Genomic DNA, 17597 nt, shown 5'->3' with positions numbered 1-17597 from the left:
TAGTTTGCAGAATTACAGTAGCCTATACATTTCAAGTACAACTCAATACAAAAACAACTACACTAGTTTACAAGAGGGTCCACCATCACCATGTGTCATGCTGCAAGCTTGGCTATTTCTGAATATACAAAGTAAATAAGGTGTAAATACTAGTATTAGTGGTAAAAGATTCTATGTTCACACATTTTACTGACTCATCCCGTATGAAGGAGTCGGACCCCATTGGGGTCTGCAGACTCCACTGTGAGAACCACTGACATATTCAACTGCTATTTTAGGTCAGAAGGCCCTCAGTTCCCATGAATCCAGAGCAGTATACTGTTTTATTTCTGTTCGAGGACTAATTTAGGCCAGTGACACAAGATTAATAAATGTATCTATAGCTGGTCGAAGAAAGTATGAGTGCAACGGTTCATCTAACTGAAAATATAGCAGATCTACAAGCTCACAAGGCACTGATGACAGGTTGTGAGCTTGTAGGCCTACAGCAACTATTTCTGCGTGACAAAGTTTAAAATATACCTCATAAGTGGTTAAACAGACTAATTGATGATACAAAAACAAATGTTGAAATGTTTTTGCATCCATAGTTGCAGCCCTAGAATAAAGTAGCAGTTGTGGATTAAGGCTAGTAGGCCACTACAAAGCCACAACTGTTTACATGCAGTCTAACTCCACCCTGTGGACAAATATTATATCGTCGCTGTTGGGCAGAAACCTCTTCCATATTCTGAGCTAAGGTTAAGCTGTGTGTGTGTGTGTGTGTGTGTGTGTGTGTGTGTGTGTGTGTGTGTGTGTGTGTGTGTGTTCTTTTAGGGAACTATGTTGCTGTTGGACAGTTTAATATATACTGCATAAACAATATAAAAGCATAATTAATTATCTAAAGGACAAAGGACATTGTACTTTAATCATCTGCAATAAAAGCCATTTGAAGTTTTTTTGTGGCTTTCGCCTTTATTTTATATTTTTGAGTGGTGAAATCACTCCAAGGAACAGCAATGTCCGTGTTCACCTACCTATGTGTTCACCTATGTGACATTAACCTATGTGGCCATGAGCACCAGTATGACTATGAGTACCAGTAGGGGCGCTGTTGTGCCAGAAACAGAGAGAGAGAGAGATATTAGTACTCCACTGTTGCCTGCTAATGAGAGAGGAGAGGAGGGGGGGGGGGGGGGGGGGAGAGGGGAGTTGCACCACTCAGTTCACACGGGTGTGATTTTTTATAGAGGGACAGACAGGAAATGGGGAGAGAAATGGGGGGGGGTGGGTGACATGCAGTGAAGGCCATCGGGATCAGGAGTCGAGCCCTCGGCACACTGCCAGACTTGGGCTACCGGCCAAGGTGCCTGGACCGCTGAGCCACGGCCCAGGCCCAGCTAAACATTGATCAAAAAAATGTTGATGTAAAATGTGGAGTAAAAGGGGAAGACCAGGGATACTCAAATAGATTTACCTGTGGGCCACATTACAAAAATGGCAAGGGGCCAGGGGCCAGTAGATAAAATTACGACATTAATGATACTTGATAACTTCTCTCTTTCAATTGCTTTATTTTCGCAAAATGTATCAAAGTACAATGTGCATGCACACAATATGTAAATAAATAAAATGTCTTGCATAAACACAAAGAGCTGTTTCCATAACTGCACAAATTATTGCACATAACATGAGTAGCTGTTATAATAACATAATAACATAACATGAGTAGCTCTTTGCCTGCCTGCCTGCCTGTCTGTCTGTCTGTCTGTCCATGAGTAGTTATTTGTCTGTCTGTCAATGAGTAGCTGTCTTACTGTCTGCCTGTCTATGAGTAGCTGTCTGCCTGCCTGTCTATGAGTAGCTGTCTGTCTGCCTGCCTGCCTGTCCAATTGTCCATGAGTAGCTGTCTGTCTGCCTGTCTGAGTAGCTGTCTGCCTGCCTGCCTAATTGTCCATGAGTAGCTGTCTGTCTGCCTGTCTATGAGTAGCTGTCTGCCTGCCTGCCTAATTGTCCATGAGTAGCTGTCTGTCTGCCTGTCTATGAGTAGCTGTCTGCCTTCCTGCCTGTCCAATTGTCCATGAGTAGCTGTCTGTCTGTCTATGAGTAGCTGTCTGCCTTCCTGCCTGTCCAATTGTCCATGAGTAGCTGTCTGCCTGCCTGTCCAATTCTCCATGAGTAGCTGTCTGTCTGCCTGTCTATGAGTAGCTGTCTGACTGCCTGCCTGTCCAATTCTCCATGAGTAGCTGTCTGTCTGTCTGCCTGTCTATGAGTAGCTGTCTGCCTGCCTGCCAGCCAGCAAGTTGGTTAACAGAAAATAAATTGTTATGGCTGAGTAAAATAAAATACAATAAACACAATTTGCCTGAAAATAGATTACCCAGCTATGACCTTTTTCATGAAAAAAATGAGTAGTGATATGGCTGACTGAGTAAAATAAAACAATCTACCTGAAAATAGATAGCTATAAGTGAAGAGCAATTTCCACAATTTCCGCAATTACCATTTCCGCAATTTCCGCAATTTCCATTTCCGCAATTTCCTCAATTTCCATTTCCACCATTTCCGCAATTTCCATTTCCGCATTTCCGCAATTTCCATTTCCACCATTTCCGCAATTTCAATTTCCGCAATTTCCGCAAATTCCATTTCCGCAATTTCCATTTCCATTTCCAACTATTAATGGCAGCTGGGTTTCATCATTCAAATAAAATAGAATTCTGTCCGTTTAGCTATAAAATTATGTCAGGGAATAGGGATACACAGTATATGTCTTTCATTTGCATTGCATCTCCCCCCCCCCCCCCCCCCCAAGCTTTTATTTTCGTTCGAGTAATAGTACAACTCTAATAGTATTACTTATAATAATGTAATTAAAGATAACTTCATTCAGATTTATTTATTTTTATTTCATTTTCCAGATTTATTTTTCTTCTTTTTTTTTAGATTTTCATTGGTGGGCCAGTCATAATGGTCCCGCGGGCCTGATGTGGCCCGCGGGCCTGAGGTTGAGTATCACTGCTGCCACACCATCTATGGACCGCACTGAACCGTCTGCGCTGTGGCGTGGGACGCTTCAAGTCATCTATGAGACTATGAAGAAGTGGGGCCTATTGGACAGTGTGGCATGCGACTGTGGCGAGCCTGAACAGACTGCCGAGCACATAATCACAGGCTGCCCCCTATACAGCCCACTCTCAGAAGCTGACTTAGGACCGGAGACAAGGGCATGGCTGTATGACACTGAGTTGGCCATCTGATGATACAAGGAAGAAGATGAGATGCACTGTTTAACATGCAAGTCTAAAGGTGTGTCTTATTGTTACCTGCAATATGCGCCTCCAGCACCAGCACTAGCCGGTAATGGGTAATTAGTGTGGTTGCCTATGGCAACCATACTATTGCTTTAAACGCAGCACGCGTAGTTAGTTCAGTCAGTCAACCTCAAGGGAGGTTCTTGCCATGCTCAAAGGCGCATACTATGCTCAAGGGGTTAACAGGCTGCAAAGACCCACCCACCTCAGATATCAGCAACATTAAAAAGAAGAGCTGCAACGTCGTTCTGAAAGAAAGAAAGGTGCATTACAACAGTTTTCTAGATAAAGGGGGTGGTTCAACTTACCCACTGGCTCATCTTATACCCTTTCTCCCCTAAGTAATAAGGTAAGCATTTTTGTGTACACTTTTCCCACACAATGATATATAGCATGTAGGATAACAGGAAACCATGTTTTTGGACTGAAGATGGACTGGAAATAGGGAGAGAGAGAAGGGGAGAGACATGCAGAAAAGGTCGTCATGAACAGGACTCGAACTTTGTGGCCAAAGCCTGTATGTGGCATGCACCTGGACCACTTGGTCAGCGGGCGCCAACACATTTACATTATCATCTAGATTGTGATATGATATGATATATGATATGATATATGATATATGATATATGATATATGATATATGATATATGATATATGATATATGATATGATATACAGTATGATATGATATATGATATATGATATATGATATGATATGATATATGATATGATATGATATGATATATGATATGATATGATATGATATATGATATGATATATGATATATGATATGATATGATATGATATATGATATATGATATATGATATATGATATGATATATGATATATGATATGATATGATATACAGTATGATATGATATATGATATATGATATGATATATGATATATGATATATGATATGATATACAGTATGATATGATATATGATATATGATATATGATATGATATGATATATGATATGATATGATATGATATATGATATGATATATGATATATGATATATGATATGATATGATATGATATGATATACAGTATGATATGATATATGATATATGATATGATATATGATATATGATATATGATATGATATACAGTATGATATGATATATGATATATGATATGATATGATATATGATATGATATGATATGATATATGATATGATATATGATATATGATATGATATGATATGATATATGATATATGATATATGATATATGATATATGATATGATATATGATATGATATGATATGATATGATATACAGTATGATATGATATATGATATATGATATGATATGATCTTTATTTCTATAGCGCTTTTCAAAACATAGTTCCAAAGTGCTGCCTCTGTGTAAAGTTGGGTTTTCAGACGTGACTTAAATAGGGGGACGGATGGTGCTAAACTTATGAGGGATGGAGAGAGAAGGGGCACCATGCGGGAAGCTCTGCCCTATAGTGTTATCATGACTTGTAATGTCCAGACTGGGTGCTTGAATTGAAGCATACAATGTTAAGTTTGTTATTTTCATTTTGGGAAGTTATTTTTTTTGTGTGAAATATTATTTTTGGAAACCTTTTTGAGATAATTACGGATACGCATACAGTGGTGGAAAAAGTACTCAATTGTTTTACTTAAAAGTACCAATACTGCAATGTAGAACTACTTTAGAACTACTTAAGTACATCAAAATGTACTTAAAGTACTAAAAGTAAAAGTACTCATATTGCAGGGCAAGCAGACAACCATGGCCCATCACCATTACCTTTTTTAACCGATATTGATAACATCCTGCTTCTCAAGACTGATAACTGATAATAAATTCAAATATATATATAAAAAATATATATAAAGATATAGGCTATTTGTAAATGTATATTAATCTGTGTAGTATTAGCACACCTGAAGGTAAGACATACTAGTAGTGGGCAAAGATGGATTTAACATAGCTTTACAGTACAGTATACAGTATATCATTATTCATTATCATGACTATTAAAACAAAACCCAGAATAGTTCTGTTGTTGCAAGGAGTTGCGACTAGTTGCAACTTATCCTTGCAACAAGTCGCAACTCCTTGCAACAAAACACTTAAAGCCCAAACCACACCAAAGGGTCGGGTTGGGACAAAATGTTTTTTAAGATAAACCACACCAATACAACTCATTGAGTTGCAAGGAGATGCATTGGTGGGGTTGACCTTAAAAACGTTTTGTCCCGACCCGACCCTTTGGTGTGGTTTGGGCTAGACCCAAACGGCACCAATGCAACTCCTTGCAACAAAAGGACATGTCACAATGTAAGGCCCAAACCATACCATACCATATCAATCGTAGGCTCGTAGCCAATCCGAATGGACTATGACAAATCTGATCACATGACTCCAGAGATATTTGTATACCAATTTATGTGAGTTTTGGACAAATGTTTATGTCCTATTCGGCCTCATAGCAGCCTAAATGTTTATAGAAGTTCTAAACAGATCCACTGACATGAGTTTGATATTTTCCAATTTCTGAATTCTCAGGTCAAAATATCTTCTGGGAGGACGGCACTGAGAAGATCTTTTTAAGTCAGAACTGCAAAGCCTTTCATCTTTAACAACTGTGTCGGGACAAGAAGAAACGTCACATCATACAAGTCTTGAGTTTGGAATGATTTCTACATGCAAAATGAATAAAAAAAAACTGTGGTTCATCCTCCTCTTGTTAACTGCCGGCATCCTCATGTACATATTCGTCCCGAATCTGAATCCAAAGAAAAACATGTGCCCCTGCCGTACCTCTACCCAGAGCATCACCCCTCTGAATAACACCAAGCACCTGCTGGTTTCTGCCTACATGGACCGCAGGGTGAAAGGTTGGGATTTGCGCATCATTGGTATATTCAAGAGAGATTCCATAATGATCCTTCACTGTGTTTTCTGCTGCAGCGGCAACCTTTCCAATCACAGCACTCCGGCTAGCTTTGTAGAACACGCAGACATGCATGGTTTAGGTTTTCCTTTTGAGACTATGGACGTCATGTGTTCGATCTCTGCCGGATGCAAAGCGACCCATGTTACCCTGTTGACTCATTCAGATAGCATGGAAGCACAGCGGCAGATCTTTCTCCCTGTAGGTAAGGTATTACTCAACTTAAAGTATGATTTAACATGATGCTGCCAGAGTTTGTCACACTAAAGGCGCTAGAGTGCCAAGCAGATGGGCAGATTTTACTCTGAAAACCTCCCAAAACCCTGAGGGAAATCTTTCCATTACTACCTTGCCCTACCTTGTCTGATATCTCTTTAGAAGCGTTTTTACGAACGGCTGCGTGCTTGCGCAAAACATGTCCAGGAGTGCTGAACAAGGCTTTGCCTAGCAACGGGAGCTGTCAAAAAGTGGATTACGTTTCCACACGTCCTTATCACCCCACGTTTTCTATTGAGAGGACGTGTGGAAACGCCTTTAGCACAAAAGGTGTTAACACATTCTGGGCTGTCAGTCATCCAAGCTCACAGCGACACTTAAAAGGCATAAAGGCCTTTTTTAGCCTTGTTTACAGCCACGATCTGGGGTGGCAGTGGCTCAGGAAGTAGAGCGGACACTTGGGGAACATAAGGTTCCTATTCACAGAGGCTTGCCTGGGTGCGGCCATTACTGAGGTGTACGCAGCAGCACTGATTAGCTACACCTGGCCTACGGAGCAGCACCTGCTCCATGGATTACACCTCAGTAATGGCCGCGCCCAGGGCACCCCTCTGTGAAATCGGCTATAGGCTCCCCCAGAGTTACTGTCGAAGTGTCCTTGAGCGAGACACTGAACCCCAAACTGCTCCTGATGAGCAGGTTGATGCCTTGAATGGTTTCCTTGCTTTCCTTGCTATCATTGGGTGAATGCAATGCACATTGTAAAGCCCTTTGGATAAAGGTGCTACATAAATGTACCGTTTACATGCTCACAGTCACAATGTGTCGAATTGTGACGTGTTGAGCTTGAGCAGATATGCTATTACACTTATTTAAAAATAATGCTTAAATGGTTAATGAATTTAAGCATCTAGTGTAGCCTACCTTGTCTAATCCTAGAAATGTAGTGGAGTTAAAAGTACAATATTAATGGCCTGGGCCGTGGCTCAGCGGTCCAGGCAACCTGGCCGGTAGCCCGAGTCTGGCAGTGTGCCGCGGGCTCAACTCCCAATCACGACGGCCTTTACTGCATGTCACTCCCCCATTTCCTGTCAGCCTATACTGTCTGTCCCTCTATAAAAAATACAAAATAAAAGTACAATAATAATCTAAGTTGAAATGTAATGTAGCGAAGTATCCAAAAATTCAAAGTAAATACTATGATAATTGACATACTTAAGTATGGTAAATGTACTTTGCTCCTGTCCACCACCGTAGGTAACCAGGAGAGCGGCGGGACAGAGGCGATAGAGCCCCAGTTCAACCTCACAGTGTGCATCTCCACCTTGTTCGGGGACTACAACAACGTCCTTCAGTTCACACAGACCCTGGAGATGTACCGGCTGCTGGGCGTGAACAGGGTGGTGGTCTACAACACCAGCTGCAGTCCAGATCTCGATCGCTTGCTGCGCAGTTACAGCCAGGAGGGCTTCGTAGAGGTGGTTCCCTGGCCCGTGGACAAGCACCTCAAACCGTCGAAGGGATGGCTGTATCGCACACATGGACCGGGGGACCTGCACTACTATGGCCAGCTGACCACACTCAACGAATGTATCTACAGATACATGGACCGCTCGCGCTATGTCCTGTTGCATGACATAGATGAGATTATTGTACCGTATGGTCAAAACAGCCTAGTCTCCCTGGTGAGCCAGCTCCAACAGCAGAACCCGACCGTGGGGGTGTTCTTCTTTGAGATGCACTTATTTCCAACTGACCATGTGGACCCCAGCGCAAAGTTCCACCTGCCCCAGTGGGAAGGGGTGCCAGGAATAAATATTCTGGAGAACATTTATAGATTATATGAAACGAAGAGAGAAGCCGGGGCATACAAGATGATAGTTCAGCCAAGAATGGTGCAGCAGACATCAGTGCACAGAGTGCTGAAGAACTTTGGAGAGACATTCATGGTCCCTCCAGACATGGGTTTGGTTATGCATCTCCGGGGTTGCTTGATCACACACACCATACCACCCAGTTACAAGCCGGAGTGTGTGTCCAAAGAGCACATGCGCGTCGACACCAGGCTGTGGGGGTTTCATGACAAGCTGATCCCCAGTGTGGACAAGGCCCTGGGGAGAATAGGGATGCTGAGAGAACAGCATTGAGATGATGGAGCATGGACACAGCTGCACACACTGAGACGTAGGGCTGCGATTATCAGTTTCTCAGCGATAATTGTTTATCGCTTTATCTTTTACCACGGAAGTTATGGGACCTGTTCCTGATGCTCCGGTAATGTTTACCTGGCCGTTGAAATGGTTCTTCTTTGGTCTACTGAGAGTGTGCGTGCAAAAGGTCAAGTGCCTGAGATTAGCTATAGAGCGTCGCAGTCCCGCCCCCTCGAGAGACCTGGAAAATAAATCCCTGTTCATTTTCCTCATAGACTTTTCAGAAAGTATTTATTTAAAGACGTTTACGCCGCGGACAAAGCCAATTCTTGTCTTGACAAATCATGACAATAAACACAATGTTTTGGGCCAAACAAAGAATTAGAAAGTAGAAAAAACACTTTTTTTGTGGTTTTTCTTCTTTGTAATGATTTGATATCATATTTCGCTTCTTTTGTTTGTATTGTGTGCATTGCGTGTATTGTGTGCACATCTTTTGGCTGTATTAAACATTTAGGCTATAGTTTAGGCATGTTAAAGGGACATTTCACCGCTGGAAGAAACTGCAGTCACTCAATGTAAATAGTATTTGTATAACAGTAATCACAATTTGAAATTGGCATCCTATGGCCAGAAAAAAAATGATTTATGTGTGTTTGACTAGGGTTTGATTGGATTGCTGAATTCCTCCAACGCGCTTTAGTGCTTTAATGCCTCCTTGTGGAGATGGGGGAGGCTGCATGGAGGTGACTTTGTAGTCCAGGAAGGAAGTGAGACCACATTTTCATGACAGATTTTTGGTCATGAACATGGCGTCTTGACTCAAATATCAAAAAACCATATTGCACACGTAAAAACCCCCAGGAAAGTGTTTCTTGTGTCCTAAACATCATTAAAATAAGCTCTGGTTGCAAAAGGGGTGAAGTGGCCCTTTAAGGCAATCATCAAAGAGAAAGAAGAACCATCCGCACACTTTTTTGTAGAGCTACAGTGCTACACAGTGGACTTACTTTATTTAGTTGTAGTGCTGGTGGTCAAATGGTTCATGAGTTCAAAACCTGTTCAAGGGTAGGATTTTCAATTAAATTGCTGTAGAGCCACCCTTTGGCCAATGGTTGTGGGCTTTGTGTCTAAGCAGGGTGTAGCCCTCTACAATATTGCCACATTTAGTTTAAAAAAAAACGACTGTTTGGCCTGAAGCGCAGACAGAAGAAATTATTCATAATTTAAAATAGTGGGTGATCGAAGGTCAGAGGTCAAAAGTCAGAACACGAAAGTTGTTTGGCAAGAGGAGACGCATATGTGTATCGATGTTTGAATTGCTGACGGTCAAACGGTTCATGAGCTGCATGCCTGTTCAAAGTTAGCATTTTCAATTGAGTGCTATAGCGCCACCCTTTGGCCAATGGTTGTGGGCTTCACGTCTTCACCATTTGGCACAACCCGCTACCATATTGGCGCATTTACAAAAACCGACTGCACGGTTAAGTCAGAACTGCAATAAGTGGCGAAAGAAGAAGAAGAGGAAGAAGAAGAAAAAAAACATAGAAATATGTTAAAAACATATTAACATACAACTGATTTAGAAGGCATTTGTGGAATCTAGAATCATGTAGAATAGGTCTAAATGGGTTACAGTAGAGACAAGGAGCCAGTTGAGGTGGTCCTGCATGGGCCATCCTGGACGCCTCCTCAGTCCTCAGTTTTCTAGGAACACTCAAGAAGAGGCCACGTGGCAGACCGACGACCAGATGGGGGGGGTTATCTCCACACTGGCCTTGGAACGCCTCAGGATCCCCCAGTTAGATTTAGCTAATATGGCCCCGGGAAAGGGTGTGTACTACTGTACTGTAGTAGGGTGAAGTCTGGGGTTCTCTGCTGGAACTGTTACCTCCGTGACCCGACTACGGATAGGTGGTAGAAGATGGATGGACATATCATATAGTTTGTGTGCAAGTTTGTGTACCAGAATAAAAGAACAACCTTGAACATCCTTTAAGGCCAGTCTACACACCAATGCAACTAGTCGCAACTTATAATAACCAGTTGCATGAAAATGCATGCAGCCATCTGGACTAACTATTTGCAGACCGGTGCCATTTGGGGATCATGGTTGCAAATAGTTGCATTGGACTGGCCTTAAGGGACCACTTCAGCCATTTTCAACCATATCTTCATATAATTGGTCCTAATATGGTAGAACTTTACCATAAGCATTAATGGGGACCGATTCAATTAAGACATTTAAAATGGGTAAAGTCATGCTTTAAGGATTTACAATACACGCACGAAGGTTACTACGACAAAGGTTTGAAATTAAGTCGAACTGCGCTGGACCTAGTATGGTCGTAGGACGCGTCCGGGGCAGAGGTGGTTGAACCCAGCTGCTGTCTCTCAGGGCCTGACGAGCACATCAACTCAGGAAATGGACGCGACAGGCAAAGTCATCCAGGAAGTCCTGCTGCTGTGCGGTGACGGCCTGCGACAGCACGGCAGGCAGGGACTGCACGCCCGCCAGGACCGAGTCCAGCTTGCTCTCCAGAGCCAAGATACTCCCGTCCAGCGCCTCGCTTCGCCGCTGGAGCTCCGACACCAGATCATACATCATGTTCTGGGTCTGACGAAATGCGAGTGGAAAATACAAACATCTGTTCACCACATGATGAACCCTATAGCAGCACAGTGGTTCTCAAACCTTTTCGTGCATAAAGAACCCCCAAATGATGTATTTGGCAGCGGACTCCCATCTGAAAATGTTTTCTGCCAGGGACCCCTACACGATTTAGCCTATGTAAAAGTCAAACTGATTAATCATTTTCCAAATATTTTCGATATTTTTCTGAAGATTTCACGAAGTGACACGCTATATGAGCTTGTATATCTGCTATTTTTGAATAGCCAAAGTATAAACTATGGTTAAAATCAATCCCTATTCTGGGGGTGAACATCTTGCAAAGCAAATGCATGGACACAACTAGCCGCAGGCTCGCAACCTGACATTGTGAGCTTGATGATCACCTATTTTCAGCAAAAAGGATTTGGCAAAAAGGTGCTCACCAAAGTCTAGAGCTGGTTTAATTGGCTAAGTGTGTGGTATCTGTGTTTGCAGCATGCTGTGGTACTTTTACCTATAGGGTCTATTTGGCCCTCTCCCTTTTCCCCCCTACACCAAGTTACTTCGCTGAAAATAGTCAATCTACAAACTCAAACATGCCACAAAGCCACACATTGCGGCTTGTAGATCAGCTATTTTCACCTTATGATGGCCAAATGTTCAACTATTCGCCTGGAATAGCGACGCTAGAGCTCTAATGTAACTACTGGAAATATAATATATAACATATCATATCGTCTCTGTATAGGGTGGAAACCTCAGGTTAAAAAAATATAGGGAAAAGGTTCTATAAGCATTGTGCATTGCGATTGAACGGATATGAATTCTCAGAATCTCAATAAAAATACATAGATTTATATATATAGGAAAATTAGCAGATGGACAATCTCCAAACATGTCAGTGTGCGCTGCGTTTTGCAAAATAAAAGGTTAAAATATGGAGATAAGAAGTTGCTGCCTGACAGCAAAGATATAAAAAAAGAATACAAACTTTTGCAAGGTCAGCAACAGTGTTCGCCTGGTCAGTTAGTTTCCTCTGCTCCATTTTAACTCTTCGTAGTCTGGGAGAAAATGTTACAGTACATTTATGACCATAATAGGGTGGAAGTGATGTGAAGCAGCTGTTCCTATAGCAGCTATTCTGGGACCAGAGAGCTTTGCACTGACTTTGAAGTCAGAATATAAATCTTCACGACGAAACAGTACTACTTAAATCATCTCTGTTGGCAGCGACAGGCTCCAGAAAATTGTGACTGGGGACAGTGGGGGTGCTATGGGGGTGCTGTCTATTTAGAGGGGGGACTTCTTGGTTTACATAGAAGTCAGTCAATTGGGCTTGTTTTGAGGGGGGCTTAGGGGGGCTAAAGTGTCGTCGTCGTCCCCCCCCCCCCCGCCCTGGAGCCGTCCCTGTCTGTCGGGTGGAAACCTCATTATGTCCAAAAACTGTTACTTTTCGGGATTCAAATTCAAAAATAGCAAAAGTATAGCAGTTCCCGACAAGCTACTTTTGGCGACGAGAGGTTTCTTCCCAACATTGAGAGAATCCTGTTTTATGACTTTATGACTTACTGGTGGATGGCCTGCAGGAACTTGCGCTGGTGGTTGCGGACAGTGCCGTGGTCCACCTTGCTGACCAGCCTGGTGTTTTTGTAGATAAGCCACGTCTCTCTGAGCACATTGGCTGCTGTGTTCTTCACCTGAGAGGACAGAAACATTCACGCTGCTCAGAGTGGAGGGTTTCATGAAATAATAGAAGGTCATAAAGTCATTGAAAGAACAAGTTCTCTTCACGCATTAGAAGGACAATATCAGTCACCATACGTCCATAACAAAGGGTGTTTTCAGTGAATCTAACATGGTTAGAAGTCTGAAGTTAAACTGGGTTTTGTATGAACTTGTAGGAACTTAAGGGGCACATGTCTGTTCAAAATGGATATTAAATATCTAAATACTGAATCAAGCAACTTAAAAAACTGTCTGGGGTGCTCACAAAAGTGGATGTTAAAATGACACCAAACATGTTTGAATGTGAAATATCCATGGTTAAAGTGGTTGTGTGGGTCGAAATTAAAAAAAAGTCTTCTAAAAAATGACAGTTTTCTGAAATACATATGTTTATATATCAGTGCTGCCGAGTGCAACGAGTGCCGCGCTGCGCGCTTGCAGATCTGCTATTTTTCAATAGCTAAAGCATTACATAATGCCTAAAACACCAAAAGGGGTTCCCGCCCAGAACTAATTTCGCTGGGGACCCCCTGGACCCCCTCCAAACGGCCCCTGGGGCGTTCCTCGACCCCACTTTGAGAACCCCTGGGGTGCACCATAATGACTGATTGACCTTTTTATACAGCTGAGTGTCCATCATGAAGTTGTGGACGTGCTTCTCGGCCCTGGTGAGCTCTGACTTCCTGGCCACCACGGCCACCACCAAGGCTGTGCAGCCCGCCCCCTGAAAATGACATCACAAATCTGAATCCCAATTGGTAGAATAAACATGTATACAAGACATGGACAAAGATGGGTTGTCTTAGTTAAGGTGGCATTGTGTAGAAACATACGGACAATATGCACACTGGTGCGTGACTGATGAGAAATACCACCATATACAGGATTGTAACTCTGAGAGTAACGATGGTGGATGGCTGGCTGGCCGTCACGTTACCTTTAGGTCTGTGGTTCTCAAACCTTTTCGTGTCAATTAAAGACCCCCAAAATATGTATTTGGTGCAGACCCCCATCTGACAATGTCTTGTGCCAGGTACCCACAGAAGATCATTTTTAAATGATTATTATTATAAATTATTCAGTACAAAAACACGAAAAAACGTTTTCGTGTCAAGGACCCCCAAATCAACATGTATTAGGCCATGGACCCCCCATTTGAAAACATATGCCAGTCCCCGATAAGGGAGGATTTTTACGGCTCTAGCAGTGATTACGAAACATACTAATTTCAAGGACCCCCAGTTTCACACGCATTATGCTACGGACCCCCGATTTAATGGCATCTCTATCTCTGGTACCCCAATTTATATTGTAAAACCACTGTTAATTTAACTGAGAGTGTACAAATGGAACCATCAGAGTGGAACCATCAGATGGATGGAACCATCAGAGTTACAGACCCATAAGGGTCCATTTGGTTCCTAACTATCTCTAATTGAGCTAGGTACCCCCTGGAACTCCCTCAAGTACCCCTAGGGAACCCTACTTTGGGAACCACTGCTATAAGGAAACATGAGATAGGCTATGGGTCACATATAGCACAGGGGTAGAAGCCACAGCATAAACAAAATAATGTGTGATGCCATGACGTTCATGAATGCCTGTCAAGTATACTCAGTAGACAACGCTGTATCATTTCACTACATAGTTTGCCGTCTCACCATGATTCCAGTCAGGAGGCAAACACCTTTTCCGCAGTAGGTGTAAGGGACCATGTCCCCGTAGCCGATGGACAGGAAGGTGATGGAGATGAGCCACATGGCACCCAGAAACGTGTTGGTGCTGTGCACATCCTGAGCGTCATGGTACCTGTTGATGACACACGAAGGCCATATCATTAGGATTCTGACTCTCAAACCACCACTGCATTCAACTTAATTACCCATTATACTGTTCTCCTGTTTAATCAGCACTTTAATGTGAATCTTTCATTTGTGCTGCCCTTGGAATGCCTCAGGACCCCCAGTTACAGTGTGGCCCAGGAAGGAAAAGTATTCTCTGTTAGCCCTGTGACCCAATTAAGTAAGTAGTAAGTAAAAGTAAGTAAAAGTAGGTAAGTAGGTAGGTAGGTAGGTAGGTAGGTAGGTAGGTAGGTAGGTAGGTAGGTAGATAGATAGATAGATAGATAGATAGATAGATAGATAGATAGATAGATAGATAGATAGATAGATAGATAGATAGATAGATAGATAGATAGATAGATAGATAGATAGATAGATAGATAGATAGATAGATAGATAGATAGATAGATAGATAGATAGATAGATAGATAGATAGATAGATAGATAGATAGATAGATAGCTGTTATAGTCACCAATAAGCCAACGTCATAAGAAATAAGAACCTGGTCTCGTACCTGTCGCAGGCGCGCACGGTCCAGGCGGCGATGACCCAGCAGGACACGCTGAAGCCCAGCAGCACGGTGCCGGGGCAGATGGTCATCACGGTCTTCATGACGAAGCGCGTGTCGAAGCTGATCTTGTTGAGCGCCCCGATGCTGCGGGACGACGTGTCCGTGAACAGCTTGCTGTGGAGCAGCATGACGCGGCCTATCAGGTACAGGCGCAGGAACATGGGCACGGACAGCACCAGGTCCATGTCTGAGTCCAAAGGCGTGTCGGAGGGGGTCAGCCGGGCCGTAGGGCTGTGTCAACCATTGCAAGTTTAAGTTTAGGATTGTGATTGAACGATTTCATTGTGTTTATATGGCATTGAACGTTGGAACATAACGTGAATAAAATATTTCTGTTTGCCTTGTATGCTTCATAATCAAAAGTTGCACAGGGAGATGTATCAAATAACTGAAATATACAAAGAAATTACTTAAAATTGATTAATCTTATATATATAAATGGCATATTATTATTATTATTATTATTATTAATATACAGCTATTTCTGCTTATATGTATGTAGTAGAATCTAATTTTCTTGAACATTTCCATCTTTCAACATGGAAACGATTGATTATGACGATTATTACAAAATAATTGTGATTATCTTAAACTAGAGTGGTGCCCGTATATGCCCATATATGGAGTTCTTTGTCAGGCATGCCAAATGAGGCTCTTGTGCTGGTTCTGGACAACCGGAAATGCAGAACTACCCGTTCCATTCATCTGACTGTGATCCCTTTTATGCCCATATATGGAGATTTCGGTATGTTTCTCTCTGTGTCCATTTATTCCTATATATGGAGTTCTGTGATGCACAAATATGGAGAGTTGTGATGTCAGAACAGGCCAGCTCTGTCCAGAGCCCAGGCAGAGGCCTTTTTGGGGCGGTTTTGGACAACCGTGGATCCAACCGACTCGACACCGGACACAGCACCTTCCTGTGGGGGTGTGGAACGCGTGTGTCGAATTTGAAGTCGGTGGGGCGAACGGTTCTCGAGTTACATGGATTACGACAGTACACACACACAACAGACAGACAGCGACGTGGTGCATTTATAGATACGATAATTGCGATTAAATCATGTAATAATTGATATAATTTTGAACATATAAATAAATCTTCCTACTGGGTGGTCCAGGGGAACTCGTACCAACCCGGGACGGGATGGATAGCGCAGACCAGTAGCTCCAGCGACACTGCCAGGATACGCTCGTAGGTCATGGCTATCCTCCAGTCATCAGCCCCGTTGTCCACCATGAAGAGCTGCGGAATAGAGGAACAATATCCTCTCCGTTGGGGCAGAAACCTATTATACATGTGTTCACTTTTTGATAGTCAGGATTAGGAACAAAATGGACCCTCAAAGCTTCAGCCCAATCTGAGCCCCATTGACTTTTGTTATAAAATTGAAAGTTAAATATTTCTATAAATATATAGAATATTTCTGAATTTGTTTCTGTGTACCTGTATCTCTCTGGCCTGGTACATGACAACGAGCCCCAGCAGGACGGCCGTAGAGCCAGACATGAGACACTTCATTACGAGCGAACACACCGATTCCTGTAAATGATGGACATACTGTTGTAACACTCCACGAGTGTGACTGAAGACAAATGTGTGTACACAGCTCACAATATAGAATCACGATCATTTTAACCACTTCATCAATTTATATGTTGGCTATTCAAAAAACAGCAGATCTACAAGCTCACAGTGCATCACTTTGTGCACGTCGTAGTAGATGTCCAAGCTCGCAACGCAGCTTGGACATCTACTATTTTTGAAATGTTTTAAACGATATTGAAAGTGTTTCTTTACAGAAATCTTCTCTTCTGTGGAGGTCCCTGGCAAAAACCTCAAAACCTCTCAAAAAGCTTGAGAACCACTGAAAAATGGAAACATCGTTACCTTAGTGTAAACCCCCCTCGACAGTTCCGTCTCGATCACCATGACGACGATACCGAACATGCCGCAGACCAAGGCGTAGTCGCTCAGCCGCTTGCGCTTCATGTACAGAGCTCTGCGCAGGGCCAGCCTGTAGCTGATGTCCTTGGTCTTCCTCTGCGGAGCGTTGCTGCTGGCTTCCTCCTCCCTGGAGGCGCTGGCACCGTTGGCCTTGTTGCTGCTGGAGCCGTCCTCTCGGATGGCTCTGGAGATGACATCCTCCAGGATGGCACTGTGGAGCAGCTGCAGAGAGGAGGGCCGGTCCGAATCGAGCTCCGAAAGACTGGCCCTTAAGGTGGCGCCGTCGCGCCCGCTCGGCGCTC

The 17597-nt window shown here is 42.9% G+C and overlaps 2 protein-coding genes across 2 annotated transcripts; one reads left to right on the top strand and one right to left on the bottom strand.

The window, feature by feature from the left end:
• Nucleotides 1-6079: 6079 nt before the first annotated feature.
• LOC308320169 (glycosyltransferase family 92 protein F13G3.3-like) lies at nt 6080-8592 on the top strand (the record flags this gene model as incomplete). Its single annotated transcript, XM_080770487.1, has 2 exons — nt 6080-6173; nt 7703-8592. 2 exons carry the CDS (start codon nt 6080-6082, stop codon nt 8590-8592), a joined length of 984 nt encoding a protein of 327 aa, XP_080626613.1.
• Nucleotides 8593-10964: 2372 nt separating this feature from the next.
• On the bottom strand, nt 10965-17364 carry LOC308319303 (small conductance calcium-activated potassium channel protein 2-like). The gene is made up of 9 exons (XM_080769310.1): nt 17239-17364; nt 16795-16890; nt 16457-16593; nt 15291-15578; nt 14596-14743; nt 13548-13658; nt 12779-12906; nt 12201-12270; nt 10965-11212 (listed from the first exon to the last, which is right to left on the bottom strand). Exons 1-9 carry the CDS (start codon nt 17338-17340, stop codon nt 11009-11011), a joined length of 1284 nt encoding a protein of 427 aa, XP_080625436.1. The 5' UTR covers nt 17341-17364; the 3' UTR covers nt 10965-11008.
• Nucleotides 17365-17597: the final 233 nt, after the last annotated feature.

Source organism: Protomyctophum bolini (genome assembly GCF_963924005.1).
Source record: "Protomyctophum bolini genome assembly, chromosome: 8".
NCBI classification, from domain to species: Eukaryota; Metazoa; Chordata; class Actinopteri; order Myctophiformes; family Myctophidae; genus Protomyctophum; species Protomyctophum bolini.
Note: the sequence above shows the minus strand (reverse complement) of the source record. Positions and strands in the feature narration are given on the sequence as shown.

What these genes read in the sequence shown, in the direction of transcription:
- LOC308319303 (XM_080769310.1), bottom strand. Translation starts at nt 17,340, where the DNA reads ATGAAGCGCAAGCGGCTGAGCGACTACGCCTTGGTCTGCGGCATGTTC. An exon ending in ACCAGGCCAGAGAGATACAG is followed by an intron (nt 16,594 to 16,794) that starts GTACACAGAAAC and finishes TCTATTCCGCAG; the next exon opens with CTCTTCATGGTGGACAACGG. An exon ending in GAGTTCCCCTGGACCACCCA is followed by an intron (nt 15,579 to 16,456) that starts GTAGGAAGATTT and finishes TGGTTGACACAG; the next exon opens with CCCTACGGCCCGGCTGACCC.